Source organism: Xyrauchen texanus, chromosome 4, assembly GCF_025860055.1.
Source record: "Xyrauchen texanus isolate HMW12.3.18 chromosome 4, RBS_HiC_50CHRs, whole genome shotgun sequence".
NCBI lineage: Eukaryota > Metazoa > Chordata > Actinopteri > Cypriniformes > Catostomidae > Xyrauchen > Xyrauchen texanus.
The window spans coordinates 28,943,497-28,962,807 of NC_068279.1; the positions used below are offsets into that span (position 1 = coordinate 28,943,497).

At 46.2% G+C, this 19,311-nt stretch overlaps 1 protein-coding gene across 1 annotated transcript in view; it reads left to right on the forward strand.

The window, feature by feature from the left end:
* Nucleotides 1–19,311, forward strand: part of cfap299 (cilia and flagella associated protein 299) — a 161,768-nt gene that overhangs the window by 131,139 nt on the left and 11,318 nt on the right. Inside the window, 2 exon segments of the mRNA XM_052123982.1 lie at nucleotides 11,105–11,155; nucleotides 11,157–11,251. Coding sequence (XP_051979942.1) covers nucleotides 11,105–11,155; nucleotides 11,157–11,251 — 146 coding nt within the window.

Here is a 19,311-nt window from a genome sequence, read left to right on the forward strand (position 1 = left end):
CTGAGATCTAAAATCGGCCTCAACCCCCATCCTTTTTTTTTTTTTTTTTGGAACTATAAAGTACCGGCTGTAAAGACCGGACTCCTGTCTGAATGAGGAACACATTCTATGGCCTCCTTCAGCAGCAGAGATTGCACTTCTTGTTCCATCACCTGAGCCTGCTCGGAACCACTGTAGTCTGCACCACCCCAGAGAATTTGGAGGCGGTGCCAGAACTGCAGTTTGTACCCTGATTTTATTATATGCAGGACCCATGCAGATATGTTGGGAAGATGATTCCATGCCTCTACAAAATCTACTACGGGAACCAGCCTCTCGAGGCTGGTCTCGAGTGTTTTTCGAGCACTGTTCTCGACTTCCTGAAGCGAGATACCGGCAGGATTTAGTCGATACAGTCCTTGTGACCACAATTGATGTGTGTTTTTATTTTTTGACGCTGAGCGGCACGGTGTGCGTTCAGCTGGAAATTGATGTGGCCCGAGCGTCAGAGGCGGCGGGAACCGACACCGATTTCCTGAGGACTCCGCTCGAGAGCAACCTCGGTTGCTCTGCAGCGGAGAGGGACAGCCCTCCGAGGTTCTACCACCTCGGTAGGACCTCTTTCGAAGCTTCCACTAAGGGAACCAGCCTCTCGAGGCTGGTCTCGGGTGTTTTTCAAGCACTGTTCTCGACTTCCTGAAGCGAAAGACCGGCAGGATTTAGTCGATACGGTTTCTGTGACCACCACTGATGCTTGTTTTTTATTTTTTGACCACGAGCGGCGCGGTGTGCGTTAGCTGGAAATTGATGTGGCCCGAGCGTCAGAGGCGGCGGGAACCGACACCGATTTCCTGAGGACTCCGCTCGCGAGAGCAACCTCGGTTGCTCTGCAGCGAGGGACAGCCCTCCGAGGTTCTACCACCTCGGTAGGACCTCTTTCCTGAAGCTTCAACTAAGGGAACCAGCCTCTCGAGGCTGGTCTCGGGTATTTTCGAGCACTGTTCCCGACTTCCTGAAGCGGGAAACCGGCAGGATTTAGTCGATACGGTTCTTGTGACCACAATTGATGCTTGTTGTTTTTATTTTATTTTATTTATTTATTTTTTTTTTTGACACGAGCGTTAAGCTGTGCGTTAAGCTGGAAATTGATGTGGCCCGGCGTCAGAGGCGGCAGGAAACCAACACCGATTGTGTCGCGGCCATGTAAGCCCTACTTATTAAAGCAGATGTATCTCTGCAGGGCTTACTAGGCAGCGCCGGGGTTTAGCCCATATACCGTGCCCCAAAACATCATCTGTAATCAAACACTGGGGCTGGAGATCACGGGACGAATCGCGGTTTACCCCACGATCTCGTTTTAGATATCTTTGTGGAGATCGGGGAAAAGCGGCAAACCCGGCGCTGAGTTTGTGATCTGTGCCGCAGGAAGCGCACGTCTAATTGCTTTCAACTTGCGTTCCCTGCTCATTTTGTGGCCAGCTGATATTCAGTCTGGCCACGCGCACGCGTCACAACCTCAATCAGCTCCTCATAAGCTTGGCCAAAAACTGGCGTGCTTGGCTCACGGTCGTCCGCATCAATGCTGAGCATATCCACTTCCTCGGAAGCAGTGAGCTCAAGCAAGGGGACCTGATCATGGGCAGAAGAAGCCGCGACGCGGGCTTCTGCACCACTCACAGTAGGCTCGGGATCCTCAAGCGAAGAATGAGAACGTGCCGCAGCAGTCTCATTCTCATCTGCAAAATCCGCTGCGAACCCCGCGATTTCAATCGCCGCGCTGCCTCAACAGACGCGGGACCAAAACCGTGGGGAACGCGAGCCTGACCGTGCTCATCGAAGCACGCCAACCGGGGCGCAGCACTCTCATGGGTAGTGCTTCACAACTTTCACAGGCAGATCCCTCGAGAGCTGCCTGTGCGTGCTATGCTCCCAAACAGTTCACACATAAAGCGTGCGTGTCCCTACCCGTAATGAAGCGAGGGCAGGAGTGCACGCACTTCTTGAACTGTTCGGTGGCCATAATATTTTTAAATCAGACAAACAACACCAAATAAGACAAACAATTTCAACATAGAGCGCTTGCTGAAGAGCGAAAGCTAATGTGTATGTGTACCGGCGTCACTTTTATGCATCCGGTTATGCCGTCACATGTTACGTCATGACGCAACACCAATCAAGATTGGAATAGTTTCATTCATAATTCAGAGGCGCACGCTAAGGAGCGTTCCCCAAAGAGTCGTTTTCAACGACGCAGTGCGAGTTCCCTCGGAAGGGAACTAGCATAATGATTCTTTCAATTAAAAATAGTGTGTTTACTCCACAAGTCATATTCATTGAAGAATGTATTATTTGGACATCTCAACTAGAAATAGCTGTGGAACTAGTTACTAAACAATTTTGCCACAAAGAATTAAATTAACTTTAAAGCGCCTAGTAACACACAACCTGAAATGCAGATGCGAGCAGGCATGGCCAGTCGCTCATTTAAACAAAATAATATTATTTAATCAGTTATTACAGAGTGAGTTTTTAAATTCCTTGAATTAAATAAATTATGAAAATAAATTATACACTTGACCAAAATATTTTTTTTTTTATTTATGCGAGTGGCATCTGTATCATGATACTGACCTTGTATTTTATTTAATTATTTTAATTAAAAAAAAATTGTGAAACTTACCTTGTCCTTAGGCCTCTCAGCCTCATCTGTTGACTGGATTTAGACATTTTAGTCAACATTGACTGGATCTGAATATGGCACTTCATTAGATGTTATTGTGATATATTTCTGCAAGCAGGATATAATACTGTATGTCTTCTTCGCTACACCCTCCAAAAAATACTGATTCAACTTATATATATTTGCTCTTCCAACATTTTATTAGTTGGAGTTTTTACGGTGTAGATATTTACTGCCAAAATTCTACGATTCATCCCTGGCAATTAAAATTTGACCAAAATTGTAAAGTTGGATGTACATATATAATGAATGGAATTTAAAGCCACTTATTTTGTGGTTTGTATTTCTCCAAAGTCGGGTCCAAGGCAATCATTCTGTTTAGATTTTGCCCAACTGATTGTCTGCTTCACTTCCTTTACTCTTCACAGTATCGTCCTGGTTACTTCCTTAACCTCCATTCCCTGATGGAGGGAACGAGACATTGTGTCGATATAGTGACTATAGACACTACAAAAATGATACAACTAGCTGAACTGGGTTACGTGGATCGGAGGTGCGAGACGGGCAGACTGCTGTGTGCCGCATAGCCAGCACATCGGACCGACACGTAACCTCCTGTGACGCTAGAATGAGTGTCAAACAGCACTTTTGGGGACGAGTTGACTACCCAAGGGATAGGAACAGGCTTGTCCTAGTTGTGCCTCTTTTCTCCCCAGAAAAAGAGAGAATTCAGTAACTGACCGGGATGCCAGTGTCCATGTTGGGGGGGGGGGGTGACCACACCACGGAGACCAAACCCCTAGCCTATGTGATGGTGTCTAACATGGCAGGTGGTAGGCCACTGAGGTCTACCATGTCCTGTCTAGGGGCCAGACATGGAGGTTCCAGAGGTCTGGTCGTGGGTGCCAGATGGTGCCCCATCCCTGAGAAAGAAGGTCCTTCCTCAGGGGAATTTGCCAGGGAGGGGCTCATGGGAGGAGCGTGAGGTCCAAGAACCAAGTCCATGTGGGCCAGTAGGGAGCTACTAGGATGACCTTCTCCTCCTCCTCCCTGACCTTGCACTGGGTCTGTGCAAGCAGGCTCACTAGGGGGAACGCATACTTGCGTAGTCCAGGTGGCCAGCTGTGTGCCAACCCATCTATACTGAGGGGAGCCTCGGTCAGGGCATACCAGAGCTGGCAATGGGAGGATTCCGGGGAGGCGAACAGGTCTACCTGTGCCTTCCCGTATCAACTCCAGATTAGCTGAACCACCTGAGGGTGGAGTCTCCACTCTCCTTTGCGTGTGACCTGTCGTGACAGCACATTTGCCATGGTTTTGAGGCTGCCCGGGATGTGAGTGGCTCGCAGCGACTTGAGACGTTGGGCGAGTTGTGACATGCGAGGGGAGTGTAACCCACCTTGGTGGTTCATATATGCTACCATCGCCATGTTGTCTGTGCGAACCAACATGTGGTTACCCTGGATCAACAGCTGGAACCTCTGCAGGGCGAGCAGTATTGCCAACAACTCAAGGCAGTTGATGTGCGAACATAGCCGTGGGCCCGTCCAGGAGCCAGCGGCTGCATGCCCATTGCATATAGCGACCCAGCCCGTCTTGGAGGTGTCAGTTGTAACCACGATGCGCCTGGAGACCTGTTCTAGGGAAACCCCTGACCGTAGAAATACGAGGTCGTTCCATGGGCTGAATAGGCAGTGACAGATCAGCATGATGACCACGCGATGTGTCCCGTGGCGCCATGCCTATCTTAGAACTCAAGTCCGGAGCCAGTGCTGAAGCGGTCTCATATGCATCAACCTGAGCGGTGTGGCCACCGCTAAGGATGCTATATGCCCCAGGAGCCTCTGAAATAGTTTCAGTGGGAACGCTGTCTTCTGTCTGAAAGCCTTCAAACAGGTCAGCACCGACTGGGTGCGCTCATTCGTGATGCCCGCCGTCATTGACACCGAGGCCAACTCCAAACCAAGAAAAGAGATGCTCTGAACCGGGAGGAGCTTGCTCTTTTCCCAGTTGACCCGAAGCTGTAGCCGGCTGAGGTGCGTGAGCACCAGATCCCTGTGTGTACACAACACATCTCGAGAGTGAGCTAAGATTAGCCAGTCGTCGAGGTAGTTGAGAAGTTCCCTTAACGGGGCAAGGGCAGCCTCTGTGACCTTCATGAAGATGCGAGGGGACAAGGACAGGCCGAAAGGGAGGACTTTGTACTGGTACGCCCGACTCTCGAATGCAAATCACAGGAAGGGTCAAGGTAGAATTGAGACGTGGAAGTACACGTCCTTTAGGTGCACGAACCAATCTTGATGCTGCATCTTGAACGGGAGTCTGTGTAAAGACCGGTTCAGAACTCGTAAGGCCATGATTGGCCACAACCCACCGCCTTTTTTCGGTACAATGAAGTAGGGGGTGTAAAACCCCCTCTACATCTCGGCTGGAGGGATAGGCTCTATCGTATGCTTACGCAGAATGGTGTCGATTTCTGCGTGCAAGGTGGCGGCGTTGAAGTGGACGGCAAACCTGGGCAGGCGCCTTGTGAACAGAATCACATAGCCGAGTCAGACGGTCCAGGTCACCCATCGTGATGGGTTGGAAAGCGCGAGCCATGCATCCAAGCTCCAGGTGAGGGGGACCAGGGGAACAATCTCGTCGGACGTACCGGGTGGGGCCTCGTGGCGGGGCGAAGCCAGGGAGGCCACACTGGCGGGGTTTGAGCCCTGTGGCGGTGCTGAGTCGAGAGACATCGAAGCACTTACCTGACTCCAATATTCACCAGCAGATCAGTCGAGGAGGAGGGAGGAGGTGTTTCGTCCCCGCAGTCTGTCGAAACTTACAAGTTTGAGTATGTTTGTGCCACAGCTGGGTGCACAGGGGCAGAATGACTGCTGCTGGGGCACTGGACCTGCCAAAGAGAGAAAGAAGATGGTGGTCGGGGTGACGGTCAAACACGTTATGTGACCCAGGGACTGAGGGAACTGCTCTTTTGTTGAATGTTTGGGTACCGCATCTACTGGAGCATGCGGCAAAACAAAATGTAAGTAAACAAAAGATTCTCCTTCCGGCCCTTCACCGGGGGATCCACTGCCTTGGAGCTGCTTACCAGCTCCAAGGCAGTGGATCCTCGCATCCCTGGGTCGCCCATCTCAGGGGCGCTTCGAAGTTTTCTTCTTAGCGGGCAGCCATGAGAAGGGTTGCGTCTGCTTCCTGCGGGGGGCTCGATGCCGGGGCGGGTCGCAAGGGCAGGTTGAGACAGAGCCCATGGAGCAGCCACAGGGAGATGCCCTTGGCGACGAGCAGATGGGTTGTGGGATCTTGAGCCACACCGGCGCAGGATGTGCTGAATATTCTCTGTCTGCTGCTTTAATGCTGAGAACTCCTGGGCAAAGTCCCTGACGGTGTCACCGAATAGGTCAGGCTGGGAGATGGTGGTGTTCAAGAAGCGTGTCTTGTCAGCCTCATGCATCTCGACTAGGTTAAGCCACAGATGGCGCTCCTGGATATGATAGTTGCCCGGAGGGAAAGGTCGGTCGCCGAGCATAGCTCCTGCATCAATCCTGGGGCGGAACTACCCTCGTGCAGTTCTTTCAGTGCCTTTGCTTGGTGTACATGCAGGAGAGTCATGGCATGCCAAGGCTTGTCCAGCGGCACCGTAGGCTTTGGCCGTCAGGGACAATGTAAGCCTACAGATCTTGGACCGGAGCTTCGGGCGCCCGTTCCAGCTGGTGGCGTTTCGCGGGCATAGGTGCACCTTATCCACTAGGGGCATCGTAGAGTAACCCCTGGCCGCTCCGCCATCGAGGGTAGTGAGATTGGGGAAGCCAAGAGATCGGGACTGGCAGTGAAAGGGGCCTCCCACGAAGTCGTCAGCTCTTCGTGCACCTATGGAAAGAAAGGCAGTGGGCGGGGTGTTGCTGCGGAAAGCATGTCCGTCATCTCAGCGTCTACCTGTGACTGGGCGACCACACCCGAGGGGGAAGCTCAGCGGAGGTTTCCGCATCAGACAAGATGAGCACGCTCTCCCGCTCCCAGTCGTCGGAAGGTGAGAGATATCGACCGCAACCAGGAATAACACACAATCGGAAGGGCATCTTTAAAAAGTTGCGTCTTCAAAAAGATATTCCGATGTGTGCCATTCTTTTAGAATATAATCTTTTAGGAGGGAAAACACTCTTTTAGAATATACTCTAAGTGATCTGCAGAATTGTCCAGGGGCGATCTCTGCAGTGCACCCATGCAGAGAGGGGAGAAAGCCGCTGTAATGCCCCATAAGGATACAGCAGAGGTGAGGGATGGCAATCGCTTGACTCAGCTTGAACCATCGACCGTTCAGCTCTGAAGAGAAAATCTGAATGAGCTGTATGCATGTCCCCCTCCTTTAAACTCCGGGGGAGAGGCATGCAAATACCACTCGCCAATTCCCATTGGCCTTTTATCAAAGATCAGAGGTGTCTCTGGCTCTCAAGAGTGACCCCTAGTGTCACTACATCGACACAACGTCAAGTGAGTGACAGATAGGGAACCACCGTTTTTGAGCCACTCATCAGAGTGGAACACCACATCACTTCTCGGTGTTTTGTAGATGGTTCAGAGGACACCTGCTAAAGCTTTATTTATTTTCTTGCACAAACACCCAAATACTATGTTTATGACAGGAAAAGTCGAGCACATAGGTAAACATTTGCTTAAATCCCATCTCCCTTTCATCCTCCTCATAAACAACCTTTTTTATCTTTTTTGGGCATTTTGAAGATATTCTTTTCTTCTCATGTCCACATAGCTGGACGTTATCCTATTTCCATATTTCCAAAAAGTCCTGTTATAGTTCCACCTCCTGCTTTAAATTTGGTGTCTCACAGTTGCATTTCTTGATTACTATCTTTTCTTTTCTTACTTTAATTTTTTTACTGAATATATTTCACACACTATTTTTAAAACTCATATGATCATACAGAGCACAGTAAATCCAGATTTGAATGTCCAGCTGACAGAATTAGCAACCAGTCTTTCAGTATGGTTAAGTTGTACTTTTTGTGTTCCTTGTGCCAGGACATCTGTCTTCTGACACACCCTGTGATTATAAGAAAAAGGAAGCAGCATCTTTTGATTTTTTTTATAATAATTTTTTTTTTACTTCATATTGCACACATTTTCACAGAAACTGTCTGCCCAAGAGATTAAAAAATATGTTCACAAATTTGATTGTTTTCTTTTTCAATGTGGTTATATATCCTGCATTGAGATAATGGCCACAAACTGTGAGCCTTTTGAACACTGATTCTCTGGCAGCATAATTAGGTTAGAAATGGCCAAAAACTAAAGCTTTGGCACATAAAAGAAAGAAAACACTAGCTCTATCCAGTTTTTAAACACATTAAAGGAATAGTTCAACCAAAAAGAAAAATTCTGTTATGATTTACTTAAATAATAAATTATTAAAACTTAAACAAGTGACTACTGTCTGTCAAAATAAAAAAAAAATGTTGATTAAACATCTTTTCCGTCTTCAACTGGTTCAAAATGCTGCAGCCAGATTTTTGACATCATCTAAAAAAAGGGATCATATTACACCAATCCTGGCCTCTCTGCACTGGCTTCCTGTTTATTTTAGGATTCAATTTAAAATACTGTTGTTTGTTTTAAGGCTCTTAATAACCAGGCCCCGTCATATATTAGGGATTTAATACAGCCATACTTACCAACTAGGTCTTTAAGATCTGAAGACAAAATGTTATTGCATATTCCTCGGTCACGTTGTATACGCAAGGGTGATAGAGCATTTGCAGTTGCTACCCCTAGGCTATGGAATCAGCTACCACTTGACATTAGACAAGCTTCATCACTGTCTACTTTTAAACGTAGGCTTAAAATGCATTTTTATTCTCGAGCGTTTTGCAGTATTAAATGAGATTGTCTTTTTATTTTAATGTATTGTATATTCATCTGTACAGCACTTCGGTCAGCTTTGCTGTGTTTGAGTGTGCTTTAGAAATAAATTTTACTTACTTTACTTACTACTTACTTAAACAGTAAAAGCAATCAATACAACTCATGTACTGTCTTCTCAAGCCATATCATCACTTAGTGTGATGAACAGAATTAAAGTCTTTATTTGATCTCAAATCAAATTATTGATAAAGCACTGAAATCAAGCTTGGCAGCTACATCGATAACATCAAACCTCATTGGTTTTCATTGTGTCTCCTGATCAAACGTCATGATGTCATGTCGCAAAAAACAATGATGTTTGAATTTATTGCCATATTTACTTTTTTTATAATTTGATTTTGAAGCGGTTAACAAGTTAACTTCCAAATGCATATATTGGCCAAATTTGAATTACATCTACAGAAGTCAGCTATCCATCTTCCATGCAGTTTAAGAAAATTCCTTAGTGTGTATACAGTATGTGCATTTGCAAATTGTGCATCCTTAGCCCTAGGATATTGGCAGATGGGTGGTTATATGCATTCAGAAGCAAAGGAGTATCAATGTTTTACTGAATAGGGGGAAAAAATATGCATCATGGTGCCAGTTTAGAAGATGTTTGTTTGAAGTTCTATGACCCTATAGAGTACTTACAGGCCCTCTAAGGGATTTTTCTAGAGGCCATCCTGGGCAAATGCAATTCTGTCCGATCCCAGCAGAAGCAGAATACCTCAGCACATCTGGACTCACCACTGCATCTATTGCACAAGCCCCATGTGAAGTCACTTCCAAGTCAAATAAGCACCCCCCACTCCAAAAAAACACTTAAAAAGGGACAAGAGTAAGTCTGCTGCCAAAAAAGGACTCCGACCTCAAGCATTCCTCTTATCCAGGTCATGTTTTCATTACCCCAACAAATTTACACAGTTGTTAGTGATGGCCTGGGATTCCTCCTTAAGCACAGCCCACCAATAATAAACAGATGCCAGCTGACACCCTCAGACACCTGCAAGCCTCCCTGACAGTGCAGGATTGTTCCCATACTGGAGAGCACCAAGAGGCCCAGCTTTTCTCTGAAAGTGGTATTCATTTGATAGGGTGCCACAGTAGCACCCTGACACACACATCTGACCCCTGAAATGCATGTGGCAATGGTAAAACCTACCAGACTAAACTCTCTTGTGAATCAGGCAATTTTTTGCTCTTCATTTAATGCCACACTGCTTATGTGTGTGAGAGTCTCTGCTTCAGCAAAGCCATTGGGTTCTTCTCAAGTCCTTCAAACCAGAACCTTTCAAAAGAGTACAGCCCACCTTGTGGCTCCCTGCTGAAAAGGAAAAAAATGAACTTAAATCAACCTAATCTTGTCTTTAGCTGGTCAGCTGGCTGGATTTAGAGGGGTTTTGGATCCGGCTGGGTGTCCAGTTTGCTGATCAAGCTGGACTCCCACTCTAGCACGATAATCTTTTAGATGTTGATTTTGCCTAATTTAGATTTTACAAAATGAATATTAAAAGTGACAGAGAACCAGATAATTACCTCTATCCAGAGTGCAGTATGTTTTTATAATTGGTTGTGCTCTTAGCACAACTTTGGCCTCTATTTTAATAATCAATATCAGTCCATAAGTAATGTTTGCTCATTTGAGATTTGTCCTAGATCAGATACAAGAGGCTACAGTAAAAGTGGGAACTTCTTGAGGGGAAAACACCTGTTCTTTGAAACTACAGGAAGCTGATAGAAACAGGCAGTTCCACAGATCTGTTTTTATCACTCCAACTGCTGATTTATGAGTGCGAGAGGAAAGCTTTCCACCATAGTATCACTGTGGGCTAGAGGGTTTGATTCCTCTTCGGTAATTGAAAGATGATCTGCACATTTTGCTCTGCCTACTGTAATTCCTAGCCGTCACATGATGATTTCTTTTCCAGGCTGAAAGGGGAGTGCAAAAGCCACAGATAAGGTAGCTGGATCAGCCCCTGGCCAGCTGTGAACCTGATGACATCTGTTCCTTTTAAAGTCTGCCGTACTGGTTATCTCACTTTTTTTCTGCACATGTAAAAGAAATCCACAGATGGCCAGGGATCTGACAAAACTACAAATGTGATATCAGTGACTGTGCTAAAAAAAGGAAGATTTCACAGAAGATGTGTGATCTCTTGCAGGTAAACAGACAAGCCTAAACAAAGATACACTTCACAGCAGATGTTGTTGGAAGTCATTATATTATCATTATCATCCAGACAAAACAACTGCTGATTGTGTTCTAAACTTTACAGTGTTTGTATTCTGTCTTTAAATCTCTGCCTATGTCAAAAGGACCCTTGCACACTTAGCAGACCTTTCTTCATAATTTTTGTAATCTGATTCATTTTAGGGATTGTGTTACACATTTTTATTAATAGTTTAGTCATAACGGAAAAAACTCCTATCTTCCTACATCTACTACTCCTTTGTCTAGTTCCTCAAGACAGCATATTCTGCTCCAGATTATTTATACAGTTTGTCCTCCTTTTTTTCTTGCAGTCCATAATTTTCATAAGAGACCAAATTTCTTATGGACATGAAATATCTGGGTATATATATATACTACACCCACAGACTAAAATCTGAAGACTTTGAACCATATTTCAATGGAAAGAGAAGGCTTCTGCCAAAACCAACTGACTTAAGGTTACGTCCGGTTCTTACCCAGTTCCCTAATGTAGGTAAGCCTACTTATATTATGACCCATCTAACATGATTTCAGCTGTTATTATACTGATGTTGTCACAGTCCTGTCAATCTGTCTGCCTAGGTTTTTGTCTGACAGAACTGTGGATTTATCGACCCATGTCTGTCTGATTTTTTTGCGATTGGGTTGCGAGCTGTCTTCATGTTGTTCTGAGGTTCGGTCACTTCGGTCTGAGGTGTCGGGTGTGTGTGTGGCCGAACTCTCGCACAAGTGTCCTGTCTTGTTTGTGTCACCTGTTGTGGTCGTCAAGTGGCATTTGCCTTGCATTGTGACTCTGGCTTCATTTAGTGTGAGAATGCATGGCATCGCTTTGTTTAGTGTTGCTACGCATTCTCTCGTCTTGTTTGCTGGCTGGCATGGGCGTATATCGCCTTATTGTCTTGGCGATGTGCACTCATGCCATTTGGGTGTTTTGTTGTCTTGTGAGATACCCCGCCTCCTTGTTTTCCCATGATAATTTTATTAGTCACACCTGGCCTGTCTTGTCAAGTCATTTTTACTTGTATAGCACTGTAAGGAAGTCTACTCACTGAAGGAGGCGGGAGCCAACATAAGACACTTTATTGTCAGCACTTTTCAGTGTAACCAAGACATTCAAAACCACTACTTTTCAGCACCACAAACACACTAACAGGGTGCTTTTCAGCTCCACATAAACACACATTAATAGGGTGCTTTTCGGCTCCACATGAACACACAGCTTCATTGGTCTCTCTCTCTCCCGGAGTCTCTCCCCGACTGTCGCTTTAATCACGGCTTTATCTCTTCTCATTAAGGCTGCAATCACCCACAGCTTGGTGAGATAATCCACTGCAGGTAACTAACCCGGCCTCACTCTGCACAGTTGCCACTCGGCCTGTCCTGCTCTCCACAAGCGCTTTTCACAACACACATTGTTTCAAAGCAGCTTTACAGAAAATCATGATATAAAATTAAATAAATATATAATAATTGTATTTAGAACCCCTGTGAGCAAGCTGAAGGCAACTGTGGCAAGCAACACAAAACTCCATAACATTTTGATTAATGGAGAAAAATAACCTTGGGAGACACCAGGCTCACTGTGGGGGCTAGTTCCCCTCTGGCTAACCAACATAAATATAATGCAAACATTAGTTGTTTATATGCAGTGCAGGTCATGGTTTAAGATTAGTAAACTAAGTAAGTGTTCAAACAAATAGTTCACATAGATGCATTGTCCTTTGTTAGTTGGCTGATGAAGGCTTTTGTTGGCAATTAAATGACAGTCTATATATTCCATTTCAATAGTGTAGTCCATCAATAGACAAAGGTGATGCAGGCAGAGATCAATGAGGTGCATCGCAGTTCAAACTGCAGGTCATTTCGGTGAGGTTTTGTGGGGTCCATCCTAAATCAAAGGTTCAGGCAGTGGCATATGAAGTATCCAATGTCTTACAGTTGGAGATGGCATCAGTTCATCCTCTGAAGTCCATTGTAAAATACTGAAGTGATGTCTGGCTAGTACCAGCTGCATTTAGTCATCATCACGCAGAGACACATAGCAGTGGAGTCTGGCACCAAGCATGAATGGAGCTGGATCTAGCCTGCTCTGGTAACCTTGGGATATGAATCCCGAGATTGAGACATAGAAACAAATAGAATAATGTTATCGTAATATTAGAGCTATAGATCATGATAGATGTTTCTGGTTCCAGTAGACCTAACTAAAGCAGCCTAATTGTGAGTTGATGGATAAATTAGATGTATGCATGGCTAAATAGATGAGTCTTTAGTCTAGACTTAAACTGAGTGAGAATGTCTGCATCCTGAACAGTGTAAGGGAGACTATTCCATAGTATAGGAGCCAAATAGGAAAAGGATCTACCTCTTTTTGTGGATTTTGATATTCTAGGATTTATTAACAATCCAGAGTTTTGTGATCGTAATGAACGTGATGCAATATAGCATGTCAGAAGGTCACTTAAGTACTGTGAAGCTAGACCATTCAAAGCTGTGTATGTAGTAAACATAATTAAAAAATTAATATGAAATTTAACATGTAGCCAATGTAACGATGATAAAATGGGGCTAATATGATCATAGTTCTTGGCTCTAGTCAGCACTCTGGCGCTGCATTTTTAACCAATTGAAGTTTGTTTATTGAACTTGCTGGACATCCTCCCAGTAATGCATTACAATAATCTAGTCTTGAGGTCATGAACGCATTAATTAGTTTTTTTGGCATCAGTAACAGAGAGTATGTGTCATAACCTAGCAGTATTTCTGAGGTGGAAAAATGCTCTTCTACAAACATTGGAAATTTGATTTTCAAAGGACAGATTGATATCAAATATAACAAACAAGTTCTTCGTTGTAGAAGATGACGTAACAGTACATCCATCGAGAGTCAAATTATATTTTAGCGGCTTATTTTTAGAGGTTTTTGAGGAAATTTCTGGCCATCCACTCTTTGATTTCATTGATACACTTTGCTAATTTGGAGAATTGTGAAATTTCGTCAGGTTTAGAAGAAATATAAAGTTGGGCATAGTCGGCATAACAGTGAAGACTTATTCCGTGATTACTGATAATATCTCCCAGGGGAAGCATGTATAAGCAGAAAAGCAGAGGCCCTAAAACTGATCCCTGCGGCGCTGCATACTTAACTTTTTTTATTTGATAATTCCTTGTTTACACATAAAAAGTGGTAGCGGTCTGATAAATTGGACCTAAACCATGCTAATGCAAGTCCACTAATGCCGAATTTCAGAGATTCCGCTTGTTCCCTATCTGTCACTCACTTGATGTTGTGTCGATGTAGTGATACTAGGGGTCACCTTTGGGAGCCCCAAACACCTCTGATCTTTGAGAAAAGGCCAATGGAAATTGGGGAGTGGAATTTGCATGACATACAGGTATAAAAGGAGCTGGCTTGCAACCACTCATTCAGATTTTTTTCTTTGGAGTCGAGCAGTTGGGTTCAGCGAGCTGAATTCCTCTGCAGATCCACTCACCTCTGAAAGTAAGCTGTTGGAATATATGCAGCATTACAGTGGTTTCCCCTCTTGCACCGGTGGTGTGCAGGGAATCCCCTGGGCACTTCAGCAGCTGAAAGAGTATATTCTTCCTAATAAAAGAGTATATTTTCCTACTAAAAAGTCGCACTGACGTAGCGTCTTTTTAAAGATGCCTTTCAGTCTGTGTATAATTCCTGGTTACAGTCGCAATCTCTCCGCTACTGATGGCCACAATCGCTGTCTCACATGCTTGGTCACTTCCCACGTGGAGACGTCTTACGTGGATGGGTCATGTCCTCATTGTGAGAACATGACCATGACAATTTTGTGGTCATGGCTTTCCTTCTTCAGAGGGATGGCCACCCCAGCAGCTCCCCACCTCGGTCCTTCTACCTACGGGTTTGAGGCTGCGGCGGTTATAACTTTGAGTGATTTGTGGACCTCAATGGGAGCTTCTATGCTGGGAAACCCCCACGGATCTCCCATTCCCCAGCACGCTCGTGTGATCTGGTCAAGTTCTGGGATGAGACCGCCGGCACGTCTCAGGGTGAGTTCGCGATCCCATTTGGAGCTCGCGAATAGCTCGTGAACCCTCTCAATCGCAGCATCGGATAGCGTGCTCCAGTTTGATGCCACCCTCACCCCGCCTCGGTTCCTTTCTTCCTGGAGGTGCATTATAAGCTCACAAGATTGTGGCAGGCACCTTTAACTGCCCGGAACCGATTCCTGTGCTCCTCCGCTCTCACTACCCTCTATGGTGGGGCTGCCATGGGGTACTCGGTGATTCCCCAGGTGGATAAGGCGGTTGCGGAGCACGTAAAATGCCACCACCTGAGGGAACCGTACGAGGCTCCCGTCCAGGGCCTGTAGGCATACATCGTCACTGGTGGCTAAGGTCTACGGTGTCGCTGGACAGGCTGCCTCCACCCTGCATGCAATGGATCTCCAGCAGGTGCACTAAGCAAAGAACTGCACAAGGGAAGTCCTGGCCTGGGATTGATGCAGGAGCTACGCTCAGGGACCGCTCTCACCCTCCAGGGCGTCTAAGGTCACGGCACGTTCTCTCGAGCAGGCGGTCCAGGAATGCCACCTGTGGCTTAACGTGGTCAAGATGGAGGATGACAGGGTACGATTCCTTGACGTCACCCTTCTACCAGGTTGGCCTATTCGGCGACACCATTGAGGACTTTGCCCAGCAGTTTTCGATGGTTAAGAAGCAGATGGAAGCTATCCAGCACATCCTGCCCTGGCGCAGCTCAAGATCCCACACCCTGTAGGCCGGCCACGTTGTGGAGCCACCCGTAGGAAGCAGATGTCACCCATCTCATGGCTCGCCGCTAAGAACCCAAGAAAGGCTTCAAAGCACCCCTGAGACGGGCGACCCAGTGAGACCCGCTACAGACCTGGAGCTGGAAAGCAGACCACTCCATCCCCCGGTGGAGGGCCGGGAGAAGAATCCTTGTTTTCCTTTTCTTTTGATTCCACCGCTATGGAGGCAGGCCCCGCACACCCAGCTGTGGCACAATTGGCACAACCCACCTGCTGGTAGGTCTGATGCGATTGTCCCCCTCGCCCGGAGCTTGGGGGCATGGCCTCACAATTTCACAATTTCAGAGGCTCCTGGGGCATATGGCATCCTCGGCTCGGGTTGATGCATATGAGACCTCTTCAGCTTTGAATTCAGACTCAAGTCCCGAGATGGGCATGGCACCACGGGCACATCGTGTGCTTGTCATGGCTGTCTGCTGCTGTCTGTTCAGCCCTTGGACAGACCTGGCATTTCTACAGGCAGGGGTTCACCTAAAGCAGGTCTCCAGGCAAATTGTCATCACGACAGTCACCTGCAAGTCGGGCTGGGGTGCCACGTGCAATGGGCATGTAGCCGCCGGTTCCTGGACTGGCCCATGTCTGCATTGGCACATCAACTGCCTCAACTGTGTGCTCTCGTCGCATGTCGCAACTCACCAGAAGCGGCTCAAGTCGTTGCGAGCCAATCACATCCCGTGTGACCTCAACAGCATTTCGGACATACTGTCGTGGCAGGTCTCGCTCAGGGGAGAGTGGAGACTCCACCCCCAGGTGTTCCAGCTGATTTGGTGTCAAGCACAGATAGACCTGTTCACTTCCTGGGAATCCTCCCTCTGCCCGCTCTGGTATGCAGTGACCGAGGCTCCCCTCAGCACAGATGCGCTGGCACACAGCTGGGGCTACACAAGTATGCATTCCCCCGAGTGAGCCTACTTGCACAGACCCTGTGCAAGGGTCAGGGAAAACAAGAAGAAGATCATTCTAGTAGCACCCTACTGGTACACCCAGACCTGATTCTCGGACCTCACACTCCCCCCTGGCAAATTCCCCTGAGGAAGAACATTCTTTCTTAGGGACGGGGCACAATCACTCAGGCTAGGGCTCCCTCTACAAGGCACCTGTATGCCTTGAAGTGGCATCTGTTCACTAAGTGGTGTTTTCACGACCCCCAGAGATGTGCAGTCAGGTCAGTGCTTTCCTTCCTGCAGGAGAGGCTGTCCCCCTCAACCTTGAAGGTGTACATGCCTGCTATAGCGGAGCATCATGATGCAGTTAATGGTAAGTGTCTTTGGAAACACAACCTGGTCATCAGGTTCCTTAGAGGCGTGAGAAGGTTGAATCCTCCCAGACAGCATCTCATCCCCTCCTGGGACCTCTCCATTGTCCTTTGGGGCAAACGGGGAGCTCCATTTGAGCCCCTAGAGTCAGTCGAGCTAAAGGCACTCTCCTTGAAGACTGCCCTCCTGACTGTGCTCACTTCCATCAAGAGGGTAGGGGGCCTGCAGGCGTTCTCTGTCAACGACACATTCCTGGAGTTTGGTTCTGAGACCCAAGGTTCCCATGGCCCCATTTCAGAATCAGGTGGTGAACCTGCAAGCGCTGCCCCAGGAAGAGGAAGACACAGCCTTGGCGTTGCTGTTTGTCTGCTTTGGAGGACAGTGGAAAGGGAGCACTGTCTCCAAACAAAGGATCGGCCACTACATCATTGATGCCATTGATTTGACATATCACGCCCAGGGCACACGCCCCCCTTGGGGCTACGAGTACACTCTACTAGGAGTGCGGTGGCCTCCTGGGCTCTGACCAATGGTGCCTCTTACTCGAACATCTGCAGAGCAGCAGGCTGGGCAAAAAGTCGATCCTGCTGATATTATTAAATCTATGGTTTAAAATATTGGTTTTCTATAAAAGCAGTTTGTATTGTTTATTGCCAAGGATTTGTTTGTTTGATTTCTTTTGTGTGACAATAATTTATTTATCTAAACAAAATCGAGAAAAAGCATTTGATATTTTGAAAGACTATTCTCGTTTAAAAATGATTCAAGCACATTACTGTAAACACTATGTTCGTAAATTTTTACAAACTGAGGTATGGTCAAAATGTATTTCTGTGGACATCAGCAGAACCTGTCAATAGAGCTTAAGTTGTACTTAACTTGGAATATTGCTTCAATTCATCTATACTGAAAAAGGCCATCAGAAAGAAATGTTTACAAATACTTTCTTGAGTGAACATAAAAATTTCATTTATTTAGGACTCCATAAACTAAAGGTCAAAATCTGAACAATTATATATAATCCACCAACAAAGCAGGTAAGCTGCACAAATGCAGAATAATAAAACACAACCCCCCACCAAACAAGCAGATATACCACCAAAACTTGTGTTCTATTGCTATGGGCATACATGATAAGTTTGCCTGGCTAGCATGGAAACATTGTGTAACGCTAATGAACTTAATGTTAGTGTTATATAATCTTGTGTTTGATATGAGAAACAAAATGCATTCAATTAACTGGAATTTTAATATGTATAAAGCTGGTATAGACAGTTTGTGTTTATGTTTGTATGTCCACATCTAAACTGCCCCAGCACTTGATGTCACTCAAGATTGCTCTAATCAGAGTAAGCAAAGGAAGTATTGTACACTACAGCATAAGCATTCTCATTTCCTCTGTACTCTCAAATTCCCTCGTCCCTCTTTCTCTCCTATTTCTCTTTCAGTGCCTTTCTCTCTCCCTTTTTGACTCTCTTCTCTCTTTCCTCCACCACCATCCTTCTCACAAGAACAATAACAGGCAGTGCTTGTGGTTGCCACTAAGGTGGAGCAGATGCTGTGTTCTTCCTGTACAGATGCAAGAGTCCACACCACAGTTGACAGACTGTGACTGCCTCACCACAAAAATAAAGAGTAAAAAAGTCATGGCCACCAGCTGAGGACACACATTCTTGTCAATATGGAGAGTTCAGAAAAGACTGTCCAAAGATATGAGAGAGAAATTCAACTAACATTGACTTAACCTTTTATTCTCTGGTTGTAATGAAACCGATTGCCAAACATTAAGAAATACAGAATAAATGTCCAAGACACTTTTCTTTTAGAATGTGACTCTTAGACGACAATAAAAATGTGATGGATGGATAAATGAATGGATGGATAAATGGATAAAATACCAAAAACGTAAGACTCATGCCGTGTAGGACAAATTTCCAATGCTCCCGTTAGTTTAGCATAGTTCGACTGTCAGCAGAGACGTCGCCTAGCAACCCAACTGATAAAAATGCTGCAAAATTAGCAGCACGTTGTGCTACATGTGTACAATTATGAAAGGAGAGTATAATTTACCATGTTTTATACACCTGTTTCTGCAGACATTTAGGTGGAATACATACACGGTCTTACCGGTTAGCAGCGGAAGCACATCGTGTGGAACAGCATCGTGGTAGACCCTACCCAAAGGTGGGGAGGGGTTACTACAAACACGGCGACCCAGGGCAGAGGGCCCTTTGTCCAAGGAAGACGCAGTTTACCGGTAGGGAAACCATTTTGCGGGATATACATCACACGGGGTTGCCGAAGGGGACAACCAGCATATGTGGAGCACTTACCTCAGAACGGGGGCCTAGTGACGCCCGTACCGGGGCGGCAGCGAGCCTCTCAAAGACTCGACGGCCGCTAGGCTAGGGAGGAAGAACATCCAGGGTTCACACT